Source organism: Sinocyclocheilus rhinocerous, unplaced genomic scaffold, assembly GCF_001515625.1.
Source record: "Sinocyclocheilus rhinocerous isolate Xijiao unplaced genomic scaffold, SAMN03320098_v1.1 scaffold4194, whole genome shotgun sequence".
Lineage (NCBI taxonomy): Eukaryota > Metazoa > Chordata > Actinopteri > Cypriniformes > Cyprinidae > Sinocyclocheilus > Sinocyclocheilus rhinocerous.
This window is the reverse complement of record NW_015652268.1, coordinates 60,998-85,276: the sequence shown is the minus strand read 5'-3', so window position 1 is coordinate 85,276 and position 24,279 is coordinate 60,998. Positions and strand designations below refer to the sequence as shown.

At 34.6% G+C, this 24,279-nt stretch overlaps 1 protein-coding gene across 2 annotated transcripts in view; it reads right to left on the bottom strand.

Annotated features, from left to right (window-relative positions):
• znrf2b (zinc and ring finger 2b) overlaps nt 1–24,279 on the bottom strand; it is a 60,234-nt gene that overhangs the window by 2,714 nt on the left and 33,241 nt on the right. For both annotated transcript variants that reach the window (XM_016520065.1, XM_016520064.1), the window contains exons 2-4: nt 19,221–19,316; nt 2,184–2,289; nt 2,020–2,102 (exon numbers count right to left, since the gene is read on the bottom strand). In XM_016520065.1, coding sequence (XP_016375551.1) covers nt 2,045–2,102; nt 2,184–2,289; nt 19,221–19,316 — 260 coding nt within the window. In that variant the 3' untranslated portion in view covers nt 2,020–2,044. The remainder of the gene's footprint in view (nt 1–2,019; nt 2,103–2,183; nt 2,290–19,220; nt 19,317–24,279) is intronic.

The following is a 24,279-nucleotide window of genomic DNA, read 5'->3' as shown; positions in this document are numbered from 1 at the left end:
CGTCTCCTCCGCATCACCCTGTAGCGCCATTTTGGAGAATATCCGCTGGATGTAAACAACGTATGCTGTTCTCTGTCAGCTGCGTCATGCCGGATCTGTTTCCTACGTTGTTGTGATTTGATCTGAACGAAAACAGCGTATCCGTGTGACGCAGCTGACACAGAACAGCATACGCTGTTTACATCGCTGATATTCTCCAAAATGGCGCTACAGGGTGATGCGGAGGAGACAAATTGTTGAATAAAGTCGATTTTTTTTTCTTTTGCGCACAAAAAGTATTCTCGTAGCTTCGTAAAATTACGGTTGAACCCCTCTCTTACCGATCTCTTTGCTACGTTTCTGGACTTGGGAACATTTCAGTTGCGTTGCTGTCTATGCAGGGTCAGACAGCTCTCAGATATAAAAAAAATCTTAATTTGTGTTCCGAAGATGAACGAAGGTCTGACAGGTTTGAAACGACATGAGGGTGAGTAATTAATGACAGAAATTTCATTTTTGGGTGAACTATCCCTTTAATCTCTTATTTACATCATGTCTACACTTTCTTTGTTTTAATAAAGAGAATTCGCGAACATGTAGAACTTCACAGAACATTAGCATTTTGGGTGGAGAGTGGATTGCGTTCGTGAAGTCAACAGATGTGTCTGTGATTGGCTGTATTGCTCAACGCTGCTGCAAACACGCCGTGAATAGAAACATATGACCAGTGGATGAATAGTCCCGAACCGTAAATAGACGGGATTTTTGTGATGGTGTTTTTGCTGTGGGTCTAACAGTTAGCAGGCAGCACTCCAGTCTATCCGTATGTCGACATGTTACTTAAAAAAATAAAATAAAAATAGACACGTACACTGAGGCAGGCCTGCTATATATTTTAATGTCTGACGGGAAAACGACTATGCCGTTCTTCAAAGCGCATAACAGGATTCAGTGTGTTTTAGTTTTGTCATCTTAATTTGTTAATTATTTATTTGATATAGCTATAGGCCTATTTATTTTATTCTTTTTTTATTTATATTATTTTATTCTGTTTTTCTCGGTTCTCAGAAGCGCTGCTGGTGCGTGATAATTTGAGGATGTGTGAATCCAGGTTTTGTTGGTGCTCTGTATGCACATTAAAATATAATATTTGTTTGTATTTTTAATGTATCATCACAGATGCTTGTCCATTCTTTTTTTTTTTTTTAAATACTAATTTATTATTCTAATTTTATCAGTTAACGGTTAATGTTTGGATAACGAGCAGCAGTTGTTGGTCAGGAAAATTAACCGAAATGAGCATCCCTAATTTGTGTAGTACCATTTTTTTTTTCAAAAGTGTAATATCATGAAATGTAATATTACCATGATATAAAACAACAGCATCTGCAATGCATTTAACCTCTATGAGACATTATACTAACAATTTATTTAACGTGTGCTGAGGATTTACAAAAAGACCCCGTTTATTTAAAAAAAAGATGTCAATTTTGATTTAAAAACACATGCATTTAAATGCCACAAAAGTGTATTAGATCTGTAATAAGTCACTAATATATGCATATGTGACCCTGGAGCACAAAACCAGTGTTAAGTCGCTGGGGTATATTTGTAGCAATAGCCAAAAATACATTGTATGGGTCAAAATTATCCATTTTTCGTTTATGCCAAAAATCATTAGGATATTAAGTAAAGATCATGTTCCATGAAGATATTTTGTAAATTTCCTACCGTAAATATATCAAAACTTCATTTTTGATTAGTAATATGCATTGCTAAGAACTTCATTTGGACAACTTTAAAGATGATTTTCTTAATATTTAGATTTTTTTTGCACCCTCAGATTCCAGATTTTCAAATAGTTGTATCTCGGCCAAATATTGTCTTATTCTAACAAATCATACATCAATGGAAAGCTTGTTTATTCAGCTTTCAAATGTTGTATAAATGTCAATTTCGAAAAATTGACCCTTATGACTGGTTTTGTGGTCCAGGGTCACATATGAATTCTCATGCTTCAGGTTTGTGAATGTGTGTTACCTGTGTAAAGGTGCGCGAGGCGTTGTTAATCTGAAGGATGTTCAGGACACGATCGGTTCACTTCAAACCACTCATCAATACAGCTAGAGGAAAAGCAGAATTACTGTAATAGAACAGACTCACGTCTCTCACACACACACACACACACACACGAGCAGCTTTACCCTTTGTGATAGATGCAGAGGCAGGGCAGGCGTGCGATGGTGTCTCCCTGCACCAGCTCCTCCAGACATATTGCACATTCTCCTGCGTCCTTTGCCAAGACGTCCTCTGAGAAAACACAACGAAAAACAACCCAAATCAGTCAGAGTCCAAGTCTGAAAAAAACTGGAGCGGTTGTGGGTAATTCATGAATCAGGATTTGCAAAGAACTTGCATGTTTTCAGTCGTATGTGATTACTGGAAAAGGAAATTATTATTTGTTTTCTTTCAAAAAATCCTTTTATAGTGATTATACTCATGAAGAGCCATTACTAGCTGATGAAAAAATTTAGAGGTACTAGAATGAATAAATGAATGAAAAATAAAATAAAAGTTGATCATACGTTTGGAAACATGATTTTTAAGTCTCTTCTGCTCACCAAAGCTACATTTATTTGATAAAAAGAATACAGTAAAAACAGTAATATTGTAAAATATTACAATTTCAAAAATGTAATTTATTGCTCTTATGCGCAGCTGAATTTTCAGCATCATTACTCCAGTCTTCAGTGTCACATGTTCCTTCAGAAATCATTCTAATATGCTGATTTGCTGCTCAAGAAACATTTCTGATTATCTATGTTGAAAACAGTTGTGCTGCCCAATATTTTTGTGGAAACCGTGATACGTGTTTCATGGATGAAGCCCAACCTGTGGAAGCAAAAGTATCTTTTATAAATGAGCAGAAGGTGGCGCTGAAGATCTATTTTTCTCTGACTCGTTCCAGAAATGCAGGAGCTGCTGTTTACATGCAAGAACAACAGAGTTCAACTCATGCATTTCAGCATGCAACGAGATGTTCAATGAGAAAAAGACTGTTCAAGAAAAATGTAGTTTCATGTAGTGAATTAATTGGATGGTGAGAAGTGGCTGTGTATGAAGGTGGCAAAGGTAAGAGCGAATATCTTGAGTTCAGTAAGTCTGGTGTTTGTTGGCAGAGAGAGGTGAACAGACACCTGCGGCCCTTCACACGAATCATATGAGGATATACACAAACACTGATGGCCCTGCAGTGGGAGGAGCCTATCATTCACACTGCTGAATATTCATGAGATGAGTGACTGTGCTTTATAAGCTAGATCTGCATTAACTGAAGGAACAGTTACAGAGCTAAAGTTTGAGGCAAGTTTAGGTTGTGGTATATTTAAGTTGAAATTAAATTCCCAACCACCCACAATACCCCAACAACCACATTACAACCATTCACAATAGGGCTGCACGATTTGGAGAAAAAATCTAATTGCGATTTTTCTGTTTAAAATTGCGATTTGCGATTTAAATGCGATTTTTTAAAACAAATTCATAAAAAAAATAACAGTATAATAATTAGATAAAAATTCATGATAAGATAATAACAATACTAATTTTATTTTACAGAAAACGATTGTTTTACAGAATAGCTGTACATCATACGAAACTGTTATGATAAAAATCTGACAGTAATTTCTTAATTTTTATCAGGAGGTATGTAAAATCAAAAATGGATTCCATGTCTTTAACATGAAATATGAGCCTTTTATACATCCACTGTGGGGAAAGAAAAAAAAATCCTGTACACTTCTATACACTGGAGAAAAACATGGATTATCATATGTTTTTCTTTAGAGAGAAGATTTATTTTTCCTATTTATGGCCTATTTATAGGACTGAGTGCTAAACACATAAAATGTCTGTTTCATTCATACTGGACGCCAGAGGGCGCCCTCGCGCAGAAACTGTACAAATGCATCACAGAAGTAATAGAACTCATGACGTTCCAGGAAATCCCTAATATGGGCAAAGGTATCTAGCTATTGCTGTGACTGAATTAAAAGCAGCTAGAAACGTATTTTCATAATAAAGCCAATTTATAAAGCAATGCTAATCAACATAGCCTTTATTGCAGTATAGAATATATTTTTATTCTGTAATAAGAAGCCACATCAGATCAGAAAATGAAGTTGTTTTAAAACACTTGACTGATGTTTTGGAGTAAAATTATGTTATCCACCTTTTTCTTGCAGTAATTAATAATGGGCGTGGCCATTTGTAAATTCTATGGGTCTAGCTTCCGGTCTCATCCGCGTCCAGCTATTTTTAGCTGTACAAAACTGTTCATTTTGCTGCTTGATATTGAAAATTGGTGTGTCTTACCATATTATTTTAACGTATTATCTTAATTATGAACACACTGGTTTGTAGTGCAAACAGTTTTACAGTTTACTGCATGTTGTTATTCTTCTCATTATTTACCTATAGTGGCTAATTAACCAGAAGTCTCGCCCATAGGCTTACTTCCGCGTTGAAAGAAGTGTGTTGCTTAATCAGATGCACGTTATAAACTCACAGCGCTTGTAGAGATGAGCAGAAATCAAGCCAAATCGCAATTTCGGTTGGATTTCAATTAATCGTTCAGCCCTAATTCACAACACCCTAACGACCACATAACACCCTGGCAACCAACCACAACACCCCAACAACCATGGCAATCACCCACAACACCCTAACGACCACACAAAACCCTGGCAACGATCCACAGCACTCTAACGACCACTTAACACCCTGGCAACCACACAAGACCCTGGCAACCAATAGCAACACCTAGCAAGCATTCATAACACACTGACGACCACATAACACCCTGGCAACCAACCACAGCACCTAATAACCACATAACACCACCCTGGCAACCCACCATAATGACCACACAACACCATGACGACCACACAACACTCTAAAATCTGTTAAAGTGCCCCTATTTTGGATTTTTGAAAATTACCTTTCATGCAGTGTGTAACACAGCTCTAAGTGAAAGAACACATCCTGCAAAGTTTAAAATCTGAAAGTGCACCGTGTATAAAGTTATTGTCTCTCAAAAGAAAGAGTCGACTGAATCATTGAAACGAGTCGTTTTTAAAACAAATCCCAAGCCGTTTCATGTTGACAGGAACATGAAACATTAGCATATTGCCCATCCACTTGTTGGTCTTTTCGCGTTGGTCTGAATGAAAATGCACATTCATTCTTTGCCACTAGGTGTCGCTTTTGGAGCGGTAAAATAGCGGTTTCCCCGGTAACGCTGTACACAAAGCAGCACTGCGCTCACAAACGCTGCTTTATCAGGCATTACAGGTGAGATGAAATGAAATCGGCCAATCGCCGCAGATTAGCGTCACGCAAAGGAGGGGTTTGGATAAATGAATTGTTGAGCGAATCGTTTGGGAGTCGTTGAGCAAGAAAGGTTAAATAAATGCATATTATAAGACAATGAAAGTGTTTTTTGACCTTGCATACATGTCAACCTGTTGTTGGGGGCTCCCAAAACCAAAATATGAACCTTTCATAACCCATAATAGGGGCACTTTAAGAAACACTAATTTTCAGAAAATATCAGACCTGGTTTTAATTGCTGGTTTACATGCACAAACAGACAGACTTTGGCTGTTGTGTTGCACTTCATGCCATGCTTGCTTAAGATGCTGTACCAATTTAAAAAGTTAGTTTTTGAGTCTCCTGCGGTCGGTTTCCTGCTGCATCATGAATCATAAGCACCAGCGCATGAACAGCACAGTTTCTTGAATCGATCAGATGAATGAGAGATATCTAACATGAACTGTGGTGTCTGTGCATCACTGCTGCTTCCCTCTGCGTTTCAGTGATTGACGGAGAATCAATGTTCCTTAAAGACTAGAAACTGAGCAAAGGCTACAAAGACATGTGACACGAAACACTCTCAGTGGGGCATTACATTCGCTCTGCTTTTTCAGAGCAAAGCAAATAAACTTGAGGAAATGGAACAATTTGTGCTTAAACCCTCAAGAGACCCACATTCATGAATATCCATTTCTCCTAAACAAACAAACACTGATTTCAATAACCAGGCGCTTCCTGAAAACACTCATGGGGGAAAGAAATAAAATGCATCATCAATATCAATGCTCGAGTCTCGAGGGTTAGCTTAGCAAACACAGATCTTAATACTCTAACTGGAAATGATCATCATGTTATGCTAATATGACTTGTAAAACAGCAGAGATTTCCCATTAGAGTTCACAGGACTTCAGTGGGTGGGATTTACACAGGTATAAACATCAAACCGAAGTGATCCGACACAAATCCCGACCGGATTAGAGTCGTAACGTTATACGGAGCCGTGCTAAAGCTCATCTATCAGGACAGTGATGTCCTGAACTCTTAAATGTACAGCGTGTGAATTGATGCTGCCTTCATAAAGATTACTTACTGATAGTTTTTTTTCACATGACCTCACACCCAACGCCCACCTGGAGGGCAAAACTAGGCTTTGCTTCACTGACCGCCAGTTATTTTTATGCAGTTTGCATTAATGTAGTAAAACGCTGACATTAAAAGGCGAAATTCAGTACACACCTTACTGATGATGCATACTGTGTTCAGGCAAGCAGATGAACCTAGAATATAAATGCAATGCGCAGTTTCCCATTAAATCGTTTCCCATAGAAAACCATTAAAAAGAAAACACTGAAATAGAGCTGCCAATTAATCATTAAAAGATCGCAATCTCGATTCAAACACCCACGCAATCTCATTTCTAAATGACAACGATTCACCCGTGTCTATTAAACCTTTAAAAAACTCATACCGGAACATTCAAATCTGTGTTTGTGCTGCTGCTGACACAAAGAGCTATTATTATGTTTAGGTAAGAAACAGTTCACAAACAAGTCTTTTCAACCACACAGTATTATTTCTGTCTTACAGTCACTCATATTATCACAGAAATACTGGGATGAAAGTTTATAGTTCAGATATAAACATTGATGTCTATGGTTGCGTTCAAAATAGAGCAAATTCAGGCATTTGAAAGTAATTGGTGCTTCAAATAATGTTTGTGTCGATTGCATTGTTTCTCCACTAGGTGGCGACAATGTTATTTATCACTGAATCATTGATTCAAGAGATTTGTTCAAACATGCAGAATAATCCCATAATGAAACAAGTGAAGTATTTATGAGTAAATCATTGAATCATTCAAACCACTTTTTCATAATTTTAATATTAAAAATTGCTGTATTAAATATATTTTATTTTAAATACATATATTTTAAAATGTTTAATAATTCATTCAAATTAATTAAACACTTTTAAATAGACTGCAGCAATTAATATTTTGTCACACATTATTTCATTTCAATTTGATCTTTTAATATCATTGTTTTAAATACATTAAGGCATTTTAAGTGTTTTTTTACAACATTTTGTCGCGCTGTTTAGTGACTGAAATACTGCGGCGAGTGCTTAATATGGATTGCTAATGGCCAAAACTTGCATTTTGTTCACATATCTTATTCTTTTGAGATGTGATCTAAATATTTGTGGCTTGGAAACAGATGGAAAATTGACAGGCTTGCGCTGCAGTGTTTTTGATGTTTTCATGTTTTGCCCTCCAGGTCTTCGAGCCGGTCACGTGACTGAAAGCTATGAATTGTTACTGTGGAAACCCCAACCTTGCATGCATTTCAGAAGAGATCCCAAACTGATTTCTGATAGCAGACTTTGAATCTCAGAAGTCTCAATATGAACTCAACATTTCTCCACAGGTCACCGAATGACAACTATTGAATCATTTGGGTCCGCTTTTATTTCCACTAAGAAACTTCAGGAGAAATATCTGAAGGAAAAAGTTAAACATAACAAATGCATTGTCTTTCTGAGCTTTTTTTTTGGTTTGGGAAAAGCAGTTCACAAGAAAACAAATACTATTCTTATATATTATTTTCATATTTAAATTAGATTCAAATGAGATGAAAATGCTGCATGTATTCTTGTGTCAGTTCTGTACTGAACCGCAGTATTCTGGTGATATTAAGGCTGTTTTGCTGAGTAATCTGCAGGGATGCGTAACAGGGCTGTGAATGTCGTTAAAGCGCGAGGCCGTGACATCTGCGACACTCGCTGGCTAAAATAAACACAGCCATTAACTGTTACGTAATATCAGATGAAGCTTCCCGCTGCGGTCGGGTCACAGGAGACGGCAGATGACAGCGGCGCATGGACTCTGAGCGACTGACCGCATGTGCGCAGGGTACAATTCCCACTGGGAACCTTCCAGATCCGGGAACACATGGAAAACACGCAAACCAAGAGCAGAGCTGGACAGACTGAGTGAATCTCTCCTGTCAGTCACAAATCTGGCTCATATTTCACACCAGAGTCAAAATAAATTAATATGAAATTATATTTTGTATAATTTTTAATTATACTTCTTAAATATATAAGTTGAGGTGAAGCTCATTAAACCTGTCAATTATGTGTCTGGGTCATATTCACCCAAAATCAAAAGGAAAATGATGCAAAATCTAAAAAGAAAAATGGCTTCATTAAAACAGTCATATTTCACATCAGAGTCAAAATAAATTAATATGAAATTATATTTTGTATAATTTATAATTATACTTCTTAAATATATAAGTTGAGGTGAAGCTCATTAAACCTGTCAATTATGTGTCTGGGTCATATTCACCCAAAATCAAAAGGAAAATGATGCAAAATCTAAAAGAAAAATGGCTTCATTAAAACATAGCTTTCATAAAACTTAAGAACATTTAGCTGCAAACTTTAAATTATAAATTAGAAAAACTTTTTCTCAGAGGGATGAATTTTTTTTTGTGTGTACTGCCTTTAACTTGTGCAAAATAAAATAAAATACAATAAAATAATCATTCAAAATATAAAAATCATAAAATCATCAATAAAAATGGTGTTTAATTACCTCTGAAAAAATAGGAATTACAAAAAGAAGATCTTTTTGTACATTTAAAACATCTAAATGGACAGTTTAAATTATATTTGAAATACATAATCTGTTACATTTTTTGTTTTCATTTTGTGATTAGTTTTCATGTGATTTGCCAGTAAATAAATGAATAAATAAATAAAAATCACTTCAGGGGATTTCTTTGCCCAAACATTTTAATAATAATAATAATAATAATTATTATTATCATTATTATTAAATAAATTAAGATAATAATACATAATGCATTTAATAAATATCTAGTATAATAAATAACATACACAACACCAGTCAAAAGTTTGTACGGTGTGTATGAGGGACATGCATGATGCACACTTGATGATGCTTCTTCACTGCTACAACCAATCCATTAAAATTAAAATAAACAAACTTTACTTAGAAATAAGATGACTTCAGGGTAAGATCATGAAAGCAGTTAAACTTTTGACTGTTGGTGCAGTTGAGAAACTCTTGAAGGCGACATGCCGTGAGAGAGAGAGTGTGTGTGTGTGTGTGTGTGAGTGTGAGTGAGTGAGTGAGTGAGTGAGTGAGTGAGTGAGTGAGTGAGTGAGTGTGTGTGAGTGAGTGAGTGTGTGTGTGTGTGTGTGTGTGTGTGTGTGTAAGCGGAGCTCAGCTGTGGTGTCGGTGACTCTGACACTGGCGGAATGTAGACTCGTGACATCAGTGACCTTCAGAGAGACAGCGTAAACATGAAACACACACACGCTGAGGCTGCACGTGCTGCAAACGCAAACACACATCAACATATACAAGCCCATCCATAACTGCCCTGAACATGAGCAAAGCTGTCTCATATACAACCAGGAACTTCTCCATCAAGTTAAAGTTATCTGAACTCACAGTGAAAATGGATGAATTCAGGTCAGTTTGTCTCTGACTGTGTGAACGGGTCTTTATTTTGCTCTTGTTCAGTCAGAAAGGGAAGCCTAATATTGTAATATTGTGACTCTTTGATTGGCCTCGCTGCACAGATGATGCTATGATCCAATGACCCTGTGCTCTTCAACTCACATCCAGCAGACGCAGAAACCTGTCCAGCTCATTCACCTCAAATCAAAAGGAAAATGATGCAAAATATGAAAGAAAATAGGACCATTAAGACATCGACCCAAAAAGTTCTTTAATAATAATACATTTTAAATTATGCATTAGATGCATTGTGGTGCAAAACAATAATATAATATTTGAATTATAAAGTAATTGTACATATTGTTGTACTGCCTTTTTTTTATTAAATCAGTTAAAACTATTTTAATTAAATCAAACCAAGTAAAAATAAAATATACTTTAATTAAATACATTTGATCAAATACAAAATATTTCAATTACAGTTGAGGTCAAAAGTTTACATCCCCTTTCAGAATCTGCAGAATGTTAATTATTTTACCAAAATAAGAGGGATCATACAAAATGCATGTTTATTTAGTACTGACCTGAATAAGATATTTCACATAAAAGATGTTTACATATAGTCCACAAGAGGAAATAATAGTTCAAAAGTTGACATTGATTCTTAATACTAAGAATAAGTGACTTGCTATTGTGGAAAACAAGCAATTGATGAAAAAATTACAGGCGTTTTCTTTTTCCAGTGTTTTTTGTAATTCCTGTTATTCCCAAAGGTAATTGAACATAATGTATTACTGTAATACAGTAAATATACTAAAATACAATGATTATTATACATTTTTAAATATTTTTTATCATCATTTTTTCATTTGGTCTTATTTACAGTTGAGGTCAAAAGTTTACACCCCCCTTTCAGAATCTGCAAAATGTTCATTTTACCAAAAGTTTAATTAATTATGAAAATAATGTCACAAAAAATGGGCAAAATTTATAACTGTTCTAAAACAGAAAAATTTCTTTATGAAATACATACAAATATTTTTTTCTGTTGATTTTGGGTATGACCTAGACAATTTTCTTGAGATTTGGCAATAAGAACAAAAAATGATCACAGCAGGGGCATTGTTTGCCCACACATTTTTAAATGGGCTATTTTTGTCACTTTTAGTGACATTTTGCTCTGTTTAATTCTCCATTATATGAAGTCAGTCATCTGTAAGCCTCTAGACACCAGTATTAGTTTCTGAAAAAACATTGTTGGTCGAGCTCTAAATCTAATTATATCCATCAGCTGAAGCCTTTAAATAAGTGATTGAGAAGTGCAACTAAAAACAACCCTCAGCATTGAGTCTGTCTGCACTGGCAGATTTTCTTCTCCTTTTTCTTTTTGTGGTCTGTATCTACGAGAAAGATAAGCCATGGTGACGCTCTTCCCTACGGCTTAACAAACGAGCGGCAGATTATTCAGCTGCTTCACCCTGTGAACGCTACAGATCCGGTGCGGTAATTAACACACGTCTGACGGATCACTAAGCAGGAGATTAAACCGTCCGGTTACCATCGTAACAAGATTCAGAAATTGTGCTCAGAAAGAACAGGTAAACAGACCAGAGAAACTACAGATAAACACAGGATTCACCTCACAACAGATAAAACACACGTGAAAGAGCTTCAAGCTTGATAAATGCACTTATAGATTAATAAATGCTGTAAAACACATATTGGTCATTGTTAGTTCTTGTTAGCTAATGCATTAATTCATGCAAACAAATGAGAATGTAAATGTTACCAATATTTTACCCACAATATTTAACCAATAAAATATTTTAAAAAATAAATTTGGCACAAAAAATTATATTTAAAATTTATATATATATTTAAAAAAAAATGTATTAAAATATGCCCATTAGGTTATAAGATTTAATTAATTTCCATGACTTTTCCAGATCTAGAAATCTCACTCGTTTGGCTTTCTCAACTACACTGTGAGAAAATGATTTTCTATAAGTTGTAATTGAATTGCAAGATTATTGCAATATGTTTTACAAGGAAATACTATTTCAGTCTTTGTACTTTTTTTAAAATTTCAAATTTAACTCAATGTGTTACTTGCTGTTTCTTTGTGATTTCCTAGCAATTACGGAGTGAAAATTACTTCAAAGTAAATCCTACACCTTTTTTTCTTTTACATGTATTTATTTATTTATTTTTTGGGTGCATCTGTTTTTGAAGACTGTGGGAATCCTGTTTGAATGAAAATAAGAGCTTGATTTGCAGTTGTTTTAGCTTGTTTTGTCTTATCAAGTTATTACTGAATATAACTAATAAAGGCAGCTACATGAACAGCAGCATTCAACAAAATATTTTGATGAAAAATAAGATGCAAAAATAAATTACATTTTGAAAAGGAGAGCAGATTAACTTCGGTGGACTTAAACTTGAAAAATGGTGTATTTCGCGGTTGAAATAAGATATGTTCTGATGTTTATTCATGTTCATTTCGTGCTTTAAGTACATATGAAAAGACGATCGGTTCACGTGTTTGAACTGAGGCAATGCAGCGATCTGTCACGACACATTGAAGAGCCACAAAACGGTATTTATTGTTTGAATTTCTTTAAAAATGACCAAATTTGAAAGCTGAGTCCTGCTCTGTCGGTGTGTTGTCAGTTTCCTCTTTGCTCTGCGATGTATTTTTCATGGGGGGTCTTTGCGAACGGTCAATTAAAGCTGAACGGAGCGTTGTGCTCATGATAACTGAGAGCGGACACTTATCGATTTGGCCCTGCTTCTCCGAGCCTGTTTTCCTGCGCTCTTGATCTCTGAGGGATTTCCCGTCACACGGGCAGAGCGTTTGCATGCTGCACAGACCGCTGGGATCCGCTTGCTCTCCGCGCTGCTTTTTCATGTGGCTCACGGGCCGAGCAACGCAACCAGGCCAGCGCATGCAGCCGCTGAGCATCATGGGAATGCTGGGAGCTCAAAGATGAGTCAGCACGCTGACAGAAGAGTCACACTGCACACATTCATGCCATCAGAAACGTCTGGAGTGCAACAGAATAAAAGCGAACACAGCAGTCAAGACTTTTAAAAACTTTTTAAAACTTTACACAGCATCGTATAAACGCAACGCTCGAGGTGTACGATTCTGACTAGTGATGCAACGAGCAATATAAAATTAACTCTCAGTAAAACATTCAAGCACATTTGTGTGTTTAGTATAAATATATAAATAAATATAACCAAAGGCTTTTCGATATTATACAAATAAAAATTATACACACACACGCATACATACATACATATGAAGCACGTCTGCAGGAATATATAGAAAATACAATTTAAAATTATTTTAATCCAATTTTGTATTTATAAATAATTTTTAAAAATGTGCCATTACTTTTAAAGTATGTGTGTGTTTATTTATGTATATACTTTAAATGTAACGTCAATTCTTATATTTACTCATTTATAAATACAAAATTAGTTCTACTTCTTAGAATTTAAATATATAAATGTAATAAAGATATATTTATTTTTATAAATTACCAATTATAAAAGTGTAGAACTTTAGGCAAGGCAGGCAAGGCAAGTTTATTTGCAGTGGGAGGCAAAAGTTTTCTTTTTCGTGGTATTATTCCAGTCCCAGAGAGTTTTTTGTTTTAGTGTTTGTGCCAAAAATATGTTGTTTGAGCACTGTGCTGATCTGCTGAAGTAAAAATCTTAGAAAAATCAAAGAAAAGTACAGAAATAGGGAGCAAAGCGCAGAGCAGTAAGCAAGAACGTCCGAACGGTAGCGAAGCCGGAAGCTGATACTTTAATAAATATATACATTCTAAATCTAATTTAAAACATTTACAAAGCTAATACACGTTTATTTTTAACATTAGGATTTTCTCATAAGACATATAGGACAATCCTAATGTAAAATCTTTACAATTTATTTAAAATATTTTAATTTATAATATTAAATGTTAATTTATACTTTGCTTCTGACACTTTAAAAAAATGGCAAAAAATGTAGACTTCGGCAAATAAATACTACGTATTCTCTGTTGATCTGTCTGTCCTTTATCACTTTCGTCTTTATCCTCACCAAGGTGACGTTCCTCATCTACTGGCTCTTGTTATCTATCAAACTAAACTAATAAATCTTAATGAAGTAATTAAGTTTGCAGAGTGTGTTTAATAAATGTGGCAAGCGTCTGACTAGTGCTTCCTTCCAAATGACTGAAAGCTGAAGTCAAGACACTACAGCAGTTTGTTCATCATGTGTGCCTTTATGTTCACTGCCAAGTGCTCTACGTGTGTGTGTGTGTGTGTGTGTGTTTGGCTTAGATCAGCAGCAGAGGCCGTGTGTTGAGACGGGTCCCGCAGGGAAAGCAATGCATCTGGTGTTTGGACAAACTCACACACACACTCACAAACTCCCCACAGCGACACACACACACACCTCTCTCTAAAGCTTACATAACTCAAGAAGCTGCCATTAAGTCTATTTGCTTTCTTAATAAATGCTCTGGATGTTATATAGTGCACAATTCATCAGTATGTACTTTTTTGCTATTATACACATAAATATACACAAAGTAACATTAATATTATATATATTTAACATTTAAATATTTGTAATATCATGGATATTATTTTAGTATAATATAATTATACTAAAGCAATATTAATTATATTAAATTGTATATATATATATATATAAATATACAGTATCAAACATATATCACACACACAACTACATATATACTAACACACAATTTTAATAATTTTATTTAAATATTAATATTTCTAATATATTAATTTAGTATATAATTATACTAAAACAATATAAAATATATGAATTTAACCATTTATATTCATAACCATTTTTATGATCATTGAATATTCAAGTTTCACTTGAACTACATCAAATACATCACATTAAATGTGTTGCGGATGGAATGGAGTACTAGCTAACACTGCATGGTATTCAGTACACTACCTACTACCAGTATACTAAAACTAACTAAACAGAAAACCTGTGATTAAGAAAACATTACGCAAGGATGAATGTTATTATACAGCTATTATGCACAGAGATTTTTAGCGACAGACATCCTCATACAACCAAAGCCATTGATTTTCATTCAGAGCTGCTTTTTTTTTTTACACTCTTAAACGCAGTTGTGTTCATGTACGAAGATAAAATTAGCTGCTGTCATCAAAATAAGAGGAAGAATGAGGCAGGGGGCATTTCTCATCCTCAGCCAAAAACACACCCAACAGCCGGGCATCTGCGGACCTGCAGGAGCTCCAGAGACGGCCTCCAACCATTAAACACCAGTGAGTCATGGAAAACTAAACGACTCCAGAGTTTGGAGGGAAAGGAAGCACAAACTGGTGTCAAGAGAAAATTATAGAGCCTCACCCATAATTAGTGCCGTTTTCCCCAAAAAATAGTTGCAATCAAAGCCAGAGCAGAACTATTGTGCCTTTCTGACACATAGCAGTGATTCACTACTGAATAAATCCACATTCCTGAATGAATCAAGTGAGTCAATGATTCAGTGACTCATTCATAAAAACGGCCACTTGCTTCATTTTAGAATAAATCAGAATGTTCGAACGAATCGAGTGAGTCAATGATTCAGTGACTCTTTCATGAAGACAGTCGCTTTGTTTCTGAATAAATCAACTGTTTGAACAAAGTGGTTGAGTGAGTAATTCAACAACTCACTCAATTAATTTTTTTAAAATAATGTAATATTTCAATACCCAATTTAAAAAAACACATTAATACCCATTTATTATAATGTCTCTTCAATGCTTTTCTCACAATAATGACTTGATCTTCTGGGATAATTTCTCAGCCAAAACTGATGTGCAGTTAATTGGCGATGAATAAGATGAATTAATCAGTACATTGTGCAATTAATTCGATTAAATGTTTTAATTATTTGACAGCCATAGTTAATGTATTTTCTTTTAGTAATTTTGTGACTTTGTAAACGATCCAGTGATTACGCTGCGTTTGATTTTCCCGTGGCAGCGGCGGCTCTATAACCGCTGGAATCTGGTGTTGTTTCAGATCAGATTTTGTCTCTGGCTTTGGCTCATTTCCCAGCTGCATGGATGCCTATATCTGTCCCGTTGAGTTTATGGAAACTGACGATGCCTAAAAACATGACAAAGGGCTATAAAAACAAGACGAGGAAATAATTCAGATGGAAAGAGGGGACAAATTCACACTCACAGGGCTCTACGCTTACTCTTCTTTTTAGGAGCACTGTGAAAAAACTCAGGAGCACCTTCTGATCAATAACAAAAATAAGCCTTTCCATTAGGACTGTCAAAAAAAAAAATTTGAATTTCGAATATTCAGGTGTGCGTCAGGCAGCCTTATCAGTGGTGCATGAGTTTGAATAAACGTGCATTAGTAATATTTTGCTCGATGCGCCCTCTTGTGGCCTCAGGAGAGAAGCCAAAAGCTTTTTTTCCCCCTAACTGAAATTATGCCTTTTAAATTTGAATATAGTTTGAATATTGATCATATTTAAGTAAAAAATTTTAATGTAGTTTTTCAGCCATTTTGACAGCCCTACTTCCCATTACAAGGTAATATTTAACTCAAAGTGATTTACAGAGCCATTTTTTTTGTATTCTTTTTAATGGCATTTTTTTTGCAACTTTATTAGATGTCATATGTCAAATTCAAATCTATATTTATAAGCTAAGAAATCAATATTAACTAAATTAGTTTCCACTACAAAGGTGGCACAGAAGAACAGAAAAGTGGCATGTAGGTAAACTTACAGACATTTACAGAGGCTCAGAAGTGGCATGGATGTTTTAAATTCATAATGTTGTGAGATTAATGTTTTAAATATAAAATTTTGAATATACAACTATTGTTTGATAGAAATGATTTAAATAACTGAAATGATACTTTAAAAAAATAAAAATAAAAGTGCCAACAGGTGGCGGCAAGTCACTGATTTTATCACTGAATCATTCAATTGACTCGTTTGAACGACTGATTTACATTTACATTTAGTCATTTTGCAGACGCTTTTATCCAAAGCGACTTACAATTGGGGAGTACATAAAGCGATTCTTCTTAAAGAGGCAAACAGACACAGGAAGTGTTTGAAATAGCAAGTTTTAGGCATTGCTAGAAAGGATGGAGAAATCATGCTGTAGAGTTGGAGTGGCAGGGAAGACAAGAAGCTCAGTCTTTGCCAGGTTGAGCTGTAGGTGATGTTCTTTCATGATTCATTCAGGAACGAAGCAAATGACCGTCTTGAATGGGTAATTGAATCATTGACTTAAAAATGTAAAAACGCATTTAAAAACACACGTTCATTCATAAACGAAACACCACTTTGTTTGCTTGAAGATGCGCAGCGGCTCAGCTGTAACTTTATTTGAAACTATTTTCGTTGACGAAACAGAGCAAAAATCAGACAATATTGTTAAAGTCATACAATGTACGTCACTTAATATTAACTTCTTGTTTATTGAACTGTTGTATTAATTTAATATCACATTTGCAAACTCCCTTAATAATCTTTAAAAGCGGTCACTCACTTCAGTTCATCGCGATCTCACAAAGTTGCATTATAATCAATGAAGCTCTCTACACTGCACAACGAATCTCTTATTTACACCCTGTCTACACTTTGTTTGTTATAACGAGAGGATTTGTGAGCTTGCAGAACTCGGCAATGAACAAAACTCTAGTATTTTGAGCATTGAGTGGATTCTGATTAACATTGCATTCAAGGAATCAACATATGTCTGTGATACATTACTCAACGCTGCAAAAACAAGCAAGTAGAAACCTTTGAGGCTTCCCTGAGCGAGAACAAATATGCTGATTGGGTCAGTCGCACTGATGCTCCTAAATGCAACTGGATAAACAAGCCCCATTTACAACTGCAACTGACATCCATCCAAACACTCAGATTCAGACTCATAACAGACAGAGCAAAACCAGGACTAAACCACCAAAGACTCAGACTGGCTCGACTAAAATCACAATAAATACGTTAAACTAATTCCACTCAAAATGCCAGAGCAGATATAATTAAATGTTAGTAAAATATTTACGATCATTTTGCTGGTGATATAAAATTAAGCAACAAAAAATTTTTAATTTGCTCATAAAGTTTCCTAAAGAGCATGTCATTAAAATAGTCTCACAATCTTTCCTCATCTTGACAAATAATAATAATAAAACATTAATCTTTTAAGTCATTTTAGAGGAAATACAAAAATCCAAATATTACTACTACTAAATCACTTTTAGAGAAAATGCACACAATAATAATAACAATTTAATAATAATAAAAATCACTTTTAGGGAAATAGCAAAATTTTAATAATAATTTATTAATAAATATCACTTTTAAGTCATTTGATGAAATGCACAAATATAATAATAAAATTTATAATAACAACAATGCAAAAAAAAAAAATCACTACGTTTTTTGAAGAAATGCACAAAATATACAATTTAATACTACTACTACTACTACTACTAAATATTAAATTTAATCAAAAACAAATATCACTCTTTTACGTCCTTTTTGAGGAAATACACAAATCTAAATATTACTACTGCTAATATTATAATACATAATATTAATATTACTAATATTATAATATTACTTTTAGAGAAAATGCATTTTAATAATAATTAAAAAAATATTATAAAAATGTTTTTTATAATAATTTAATAATAATAAAAATCACTTTTAGAGAAAATGCCAATTTTTAATAATTTAATAATATCACTCTTTTAAGTCATTTGAGGAAATACACAAATCTAAATGTATTATTATTATTAATAATAATCATCATCCTTTTAAGTCCTTTAGAGTAAATGAAAAAAAAATAAAAAATAGACTCTTTAAAGTCCTTTTAGAGAAAATGCTCAAATATAAATGTTGAACATCGTTAAAAAGCTGTGAAATAAAGAGGTATAATATTTTTATTGCACAGACCTACGTCACCTAATATCAGACATGAGTTGCCTAATGTCTGTGCGAATCATCACGAGACACGTTAATTACCTGAAGTACAGTAACAAACACGGTAAACACATTAAAGCTGCTAGACACTCCATAAAACACAAGCTCAGCATTTTCACTGCACAAACACCAAAGCTTTGATTCAGGTGACTAAATAAAGCACTTCACTGCATGTTTCTGCTGGAAAATCAGATGTTTGAACATGAATGCAATGCAACAAATCAGCAAACCTGATTCTGAGACGCATCTGCCAGGTCTTAACATGCCATGAGAAGAGATAATTACAGCATTGTGTATGCCTTTCTGTCTTTACAGGGCAACTGCAACACACAGAGGAAAACACAAACACTCACCGTTGTACGTCACTCGAGGTTTTGTCAAGCACATGACCAGATGAAGGTCCATTTCATCCGAAGAGATAAACTTGGAGCAGACGGGGCACTTGAAACCTGTGGAGACAAAATAAAGCAAAATTACATGAGTTCACATTGAGTTTAGGGTTTCTAGAAATCTTTCAAAGACGTACAGTTTATGGCCACAACTTGAGCTCTTAATTATAAATTAAAATAAATAGTTTGAGGAACTCATTTCAACACCATAGGAAAAAACACACCAAAAAAAGTGTTTGGAGAAAAAAAAACAAAAAAAAACAACAACTTAGAGTTCATTATTAATGCACATGATATTAAAATAATCAAAATAATATAATAAAACATTAGCATGTATCCTTCAAATATTTTTAAGTCACAAGTGAGTGGATTCTAACTAAACAACTTGAAAATAATAATTTTCCAGCACAACAACAAGAGAAAAACATTTTCTCTAATTTTCCATGTGTTTTCCAGGACTAGATTATTATTATTATTATTTTTTTTAATATTTTGAATAAGGTATCAATTTTATATTCCGTTTGTAATTTCATTTCATTTTAAGTTTTAGTAATTTAACGTGTTTTTATCATTTTTATTAGTTTTTTTATGTGGCTCTATATGTTTCTTTAATATGTTTTTTAAATATTATTTTAACGCTTTAACTTTAAATGAAAATGATACAATCTGCCTTGGCAGCTAGCTGAAATAAAATAAGTACATTTTTATATTTTATTTCAGTTAACGTTTATTTCACATTTTTTAGTTAACAATAATAACCCTGGTTCACTATGCTATCTTATCTTTTAACAGTTTTTGTTTTTCTTCATTATCATTTATATTAAGGTGATTTCAAATGTCCCACTTCTGTCATACTGCGAAAAAACAAACAAAAAACTGTTTTTATTTGTTTTATAATGTATACACGTTTATATTTTTGGGCACATAATATAAAACAGCCTACATTCATACATTTAGATTAGTTTTCACAGCCTTCAATTTGCACATCGGAGGAGAACACGGAGCAGGATGAGGAATAACACGATTTTCAGTAAAATCCAGAAAACATGATTTTAAAGCACAGCATTTAATGATCTGCAGCTCTTTGTAGCCAATCAGCAGTAAGGGGGCGTGTCTTGTGATGATAGAGAGAAGAGAGCGCTCCGTTTGAGTGCACAGGACGGATATTAGCAGATCGATTATAGAGAGAAATGGCAGATAAAAAAGGAAAATATCAGAGAAACAAAACATTAAAAATAAGAGTTACGATCAGGTAAGAGGTAGGACCCGCGTAAATATCGGAGCCGCTTTCCAGCGGCGGAGAGAAACTCAAAGAGCAGGAAGGCCTGGAATCGGACGCCGAGGTTGCGTTGTTTCTTCTTGATAGGTGAGTAACGTTGATTTTGCTTCGTTTCGCACAACTGGCTTTTGTTTGAATATGCTTGTGTGTCATCTTCACTTGTTTCCGCGATCGTCGTTGCCATGGTTGTGTATAAATGTGTGGGGCGGAGATTTCAAAATAGGGGAGAGGTCGTGTTGGGGTATGGGCGTGTTTATTTTGGTGCTTTCAAATATCAACATCGCTTGGCAAAAATCACTTTGTGCACCTTTAAAGTGCCCCTATTATGGATTTTTTTAAATTGCCTTTCATGCAGTGTGTAACACAGCTCTAAGTGAATGAAAACATCCTGCAAAGTTTTAAATCTGAAAGTGCACCGTGTATAAAGTTATTGTCTCTCAAAAGAAAGAGTCGACTCTGAATCATTGAAACGAGTCGTTTTTAAAACAAATCCCAAGCCGTTTCATGTTGACGTCAACATGAAACATTAGCATATTGCCCACTAGGGCTGGGTAAAAAATATGGATATCTCGATATTAATCTATTCTCTTTTTTACGGAACGATATTGATTCTTAAATTCCAAGAATCAATTAGTCTAGTCTGTTTTCAGTTAATGGACGGAACATTGAAGGACACTTCCCATCCAATAAATCACAATAAGCATTGTGCTTTGGAGCTTTTAATATGAAACAAAGTCCCAGGTTTCAATTTATGTCCATTGTATTGCAGTATTTAAACAATAAATGCCGTTTTGGCTCCGTTTAATGTGGAGTGACAGATTGCTGTAGCGCCTCAGTTCAACAGACGCAGCAGCGCGAGGTGCACGTGAACTGATCGTCTCCTCCACATTAATACCAGTTTCAGCACAAAATAAACATGGTTAAACATCCGAAGGTAAGCTAAAAGAAAGAGCATAACTTTACAAGCCGTTATGTTTAATTTATGTTTGAATAAATCCATCAATTTTTTTATGACAGCCACCATTTAAATATTAAAACAAAAACGAATTGAAGTAGAAATATTATTATGTAATTGTAACTTTATTTTTAAAACTTCATTGTGTAATTTTAACAGTTGTATGCTATAGCTTACAAATCAGTCAATTTTAACCTTCAATATTATAGTAATGTAGTACCAAATGACTCATGTATATTTTACAGCATTAGTTGAGAGATTTTTTTTCCTTGAGAAAATTTGGCAAGTACTGTACCTGATATATACTCAAAATAATCGATATTGAATCCAATCGAATCAGTAATCGAATCGAAAGCTTGTGAATGAGAATCGAATAGAATCGTGAAATTTGTGTCAAAACCCAGCCCTATTGCCCACCCACTTGTTGGTCTTTTTGTGTTGGTTTGAATGAAAATGCAAATTAATTCTTTGCCACTAGGTGCCACTTTTGGAGCGGTAAAAATAGCGGTTTCCCCGGTAACACTGTACACAAAGCAGCACTGCCCTCACAAACGCTGCTTTATTAGGCATTACAGGCATGATCCAATCGGACCAATCACCGCAGATTACCGTCACGCAAAGTAGGGTTTGAAAAAAATTTATCGTTGAGCGAATCGTTTGGGAGTCGTTGAGCAAGTAAGGTAAAAATAAATGCATATTATAAGACAATTGAAGTGTTTTTTGACCTTGCATGCATGTCAACCTGTTGTTGGGGACTCCCAAAACCAAAATATGAACCTTTCATAACCCATAATAGGGGCACTTTAAAATATACAGTGATGAAATGAGCGCTGCATGCACACACATCCATGTTATAATTCGGCATAAAACGCACTCAAAAGCCTTGTTCTTTCCAGGAAACTGGCTGGAAAAACTACGCAATCTTCAACGTGTGCGGGTGTTTCTCTGGGACGGACACAGCAGGAGCGCGATAAAGAGCTTAAAAAAGACAACCAGCATCAGTGTGTGTGTGTGTGTGTTAATCCCTCAGTAGATGCAATCACACACACACACACACGCTCGTTTCTGAAATGCATGTGAATCCCAGAAGAAATAGATGATCAGCTGAGCTCTAGACACAATGCAGAGGGTTTGTCTGGTCTAAACACAGCTGAACCCTGAACACACTCAATGATATGATTCACTGGCAGCGTCGTGTGACAGCATCGAGCCGTGAGCACCTCGTGACAAAATGTAGCAGTCGGCTGAATGCGACATGCGCTGCGGCTCTTCTGCATAAACGTGCTATTGAGGAATAGGAGACGCTGGTGACATCTTTCACAATCAAGACAAATATAAAGACTGCTAGACGAGGACCTTACAGGATTTAAAACATCATTAATGCAATTTTTATAAAGCTGCTTCGAAACAATATCCAGTGCGAAAAGTGCTATATAAATAAAACTGGCAAAAGCAGAACATTATAGAATATCTGCTGTTTTACAAAGACTTACTTTAGCTTCATGTAGGTGACTTGAAACATTGAATCTCTTATTCATAAAATATTTACTTTGTACCCCCTGAGATTTTAAGCTAATATTTTAATTATTTAACAACACATTAATATTATTATTATTATAATTAAATGTAATTTTTTTTTATGGAAATGAAACTGAAATCTTTTAATGAGATATTATTATTATTTAAATGTGAAAAGGCTGCACAATTAATTGAAAAAACAATTTCAATAATGAGATTAATAATAATAATTGCATTATTAAAAAAGCTTTCTTTCGATTTATTGTTCATATTAATTTAATTTTGATTAATGGTGCAGATTAACTGTGTTGTTTTAAGTTTACGTTTAAATAAATACTAACAACAACAACAACAACAACCTCATTATTAAATTTTTTTTATTTTGATTAATTGTGATTGTTTTACATTTCCAATTAATATTAATAATAATCATACATTTTTATTTTGTTTTGCAAATTAATTTTTTTTGTTTTTAAATCAACTCCTGAACCCCCGTTTGGGAAACCCTGCATTAGCGGGTCACATACAGAATGTAAAAACTATGCAAAATGCATTTAATACAATGTATCTAGCCATATAATCAAGCACAGTTACAGGTTATGCAACATGCAAGAGCATGATCAAGTTATCAGTCACTCAAACAAACAAACACATTTGACTGACCTCATCCAATCTTTAAGATGAATCTGAATCATTCAGAATCATTACATTTACATGTTAATAAATTCCATCCCTAAAGAACACTAAGAAGGCCTGAAACGCATATAGTTGAGGATTAGACTGATTTCTCAGAATAATAGCTGGCTAAAGCAGAATGAGTCAATGATGTTCACCTGTGCCAGGTACACAAAATCTGCTTTAGACACAGACAAAAGCGCAGCAGAAACTCGACACCTGCCCTCCTCTCTCATTACGGTCACTAAACACTGAGCATTATTTACTGTAAACGATTACCGCTGGAGGAGACCTGAGAAACTCTGGAGGAACAGAGCATTTACCCCTGCTGGTAAATCGCCCATCAAACCTACTGCCTGCATCTCATGACACCAATAACCATTAAAAACTCCAATAGAGAGGACTTAAAGCTTCAGGCCACAGGCCAAAACTAAGCTAAATAAAATCAAACTTGTTTATTTTGTTTGCACATGTTTTCATGCAAGAACAACTTTCTACAACAATTTCTGTGCATACTGTCTCATATTGCTTTGGTACGCTATGTCTCTTTGCTGATTTAATTATTGGGCAAATAAATTAATAAATTCAGACAGCAT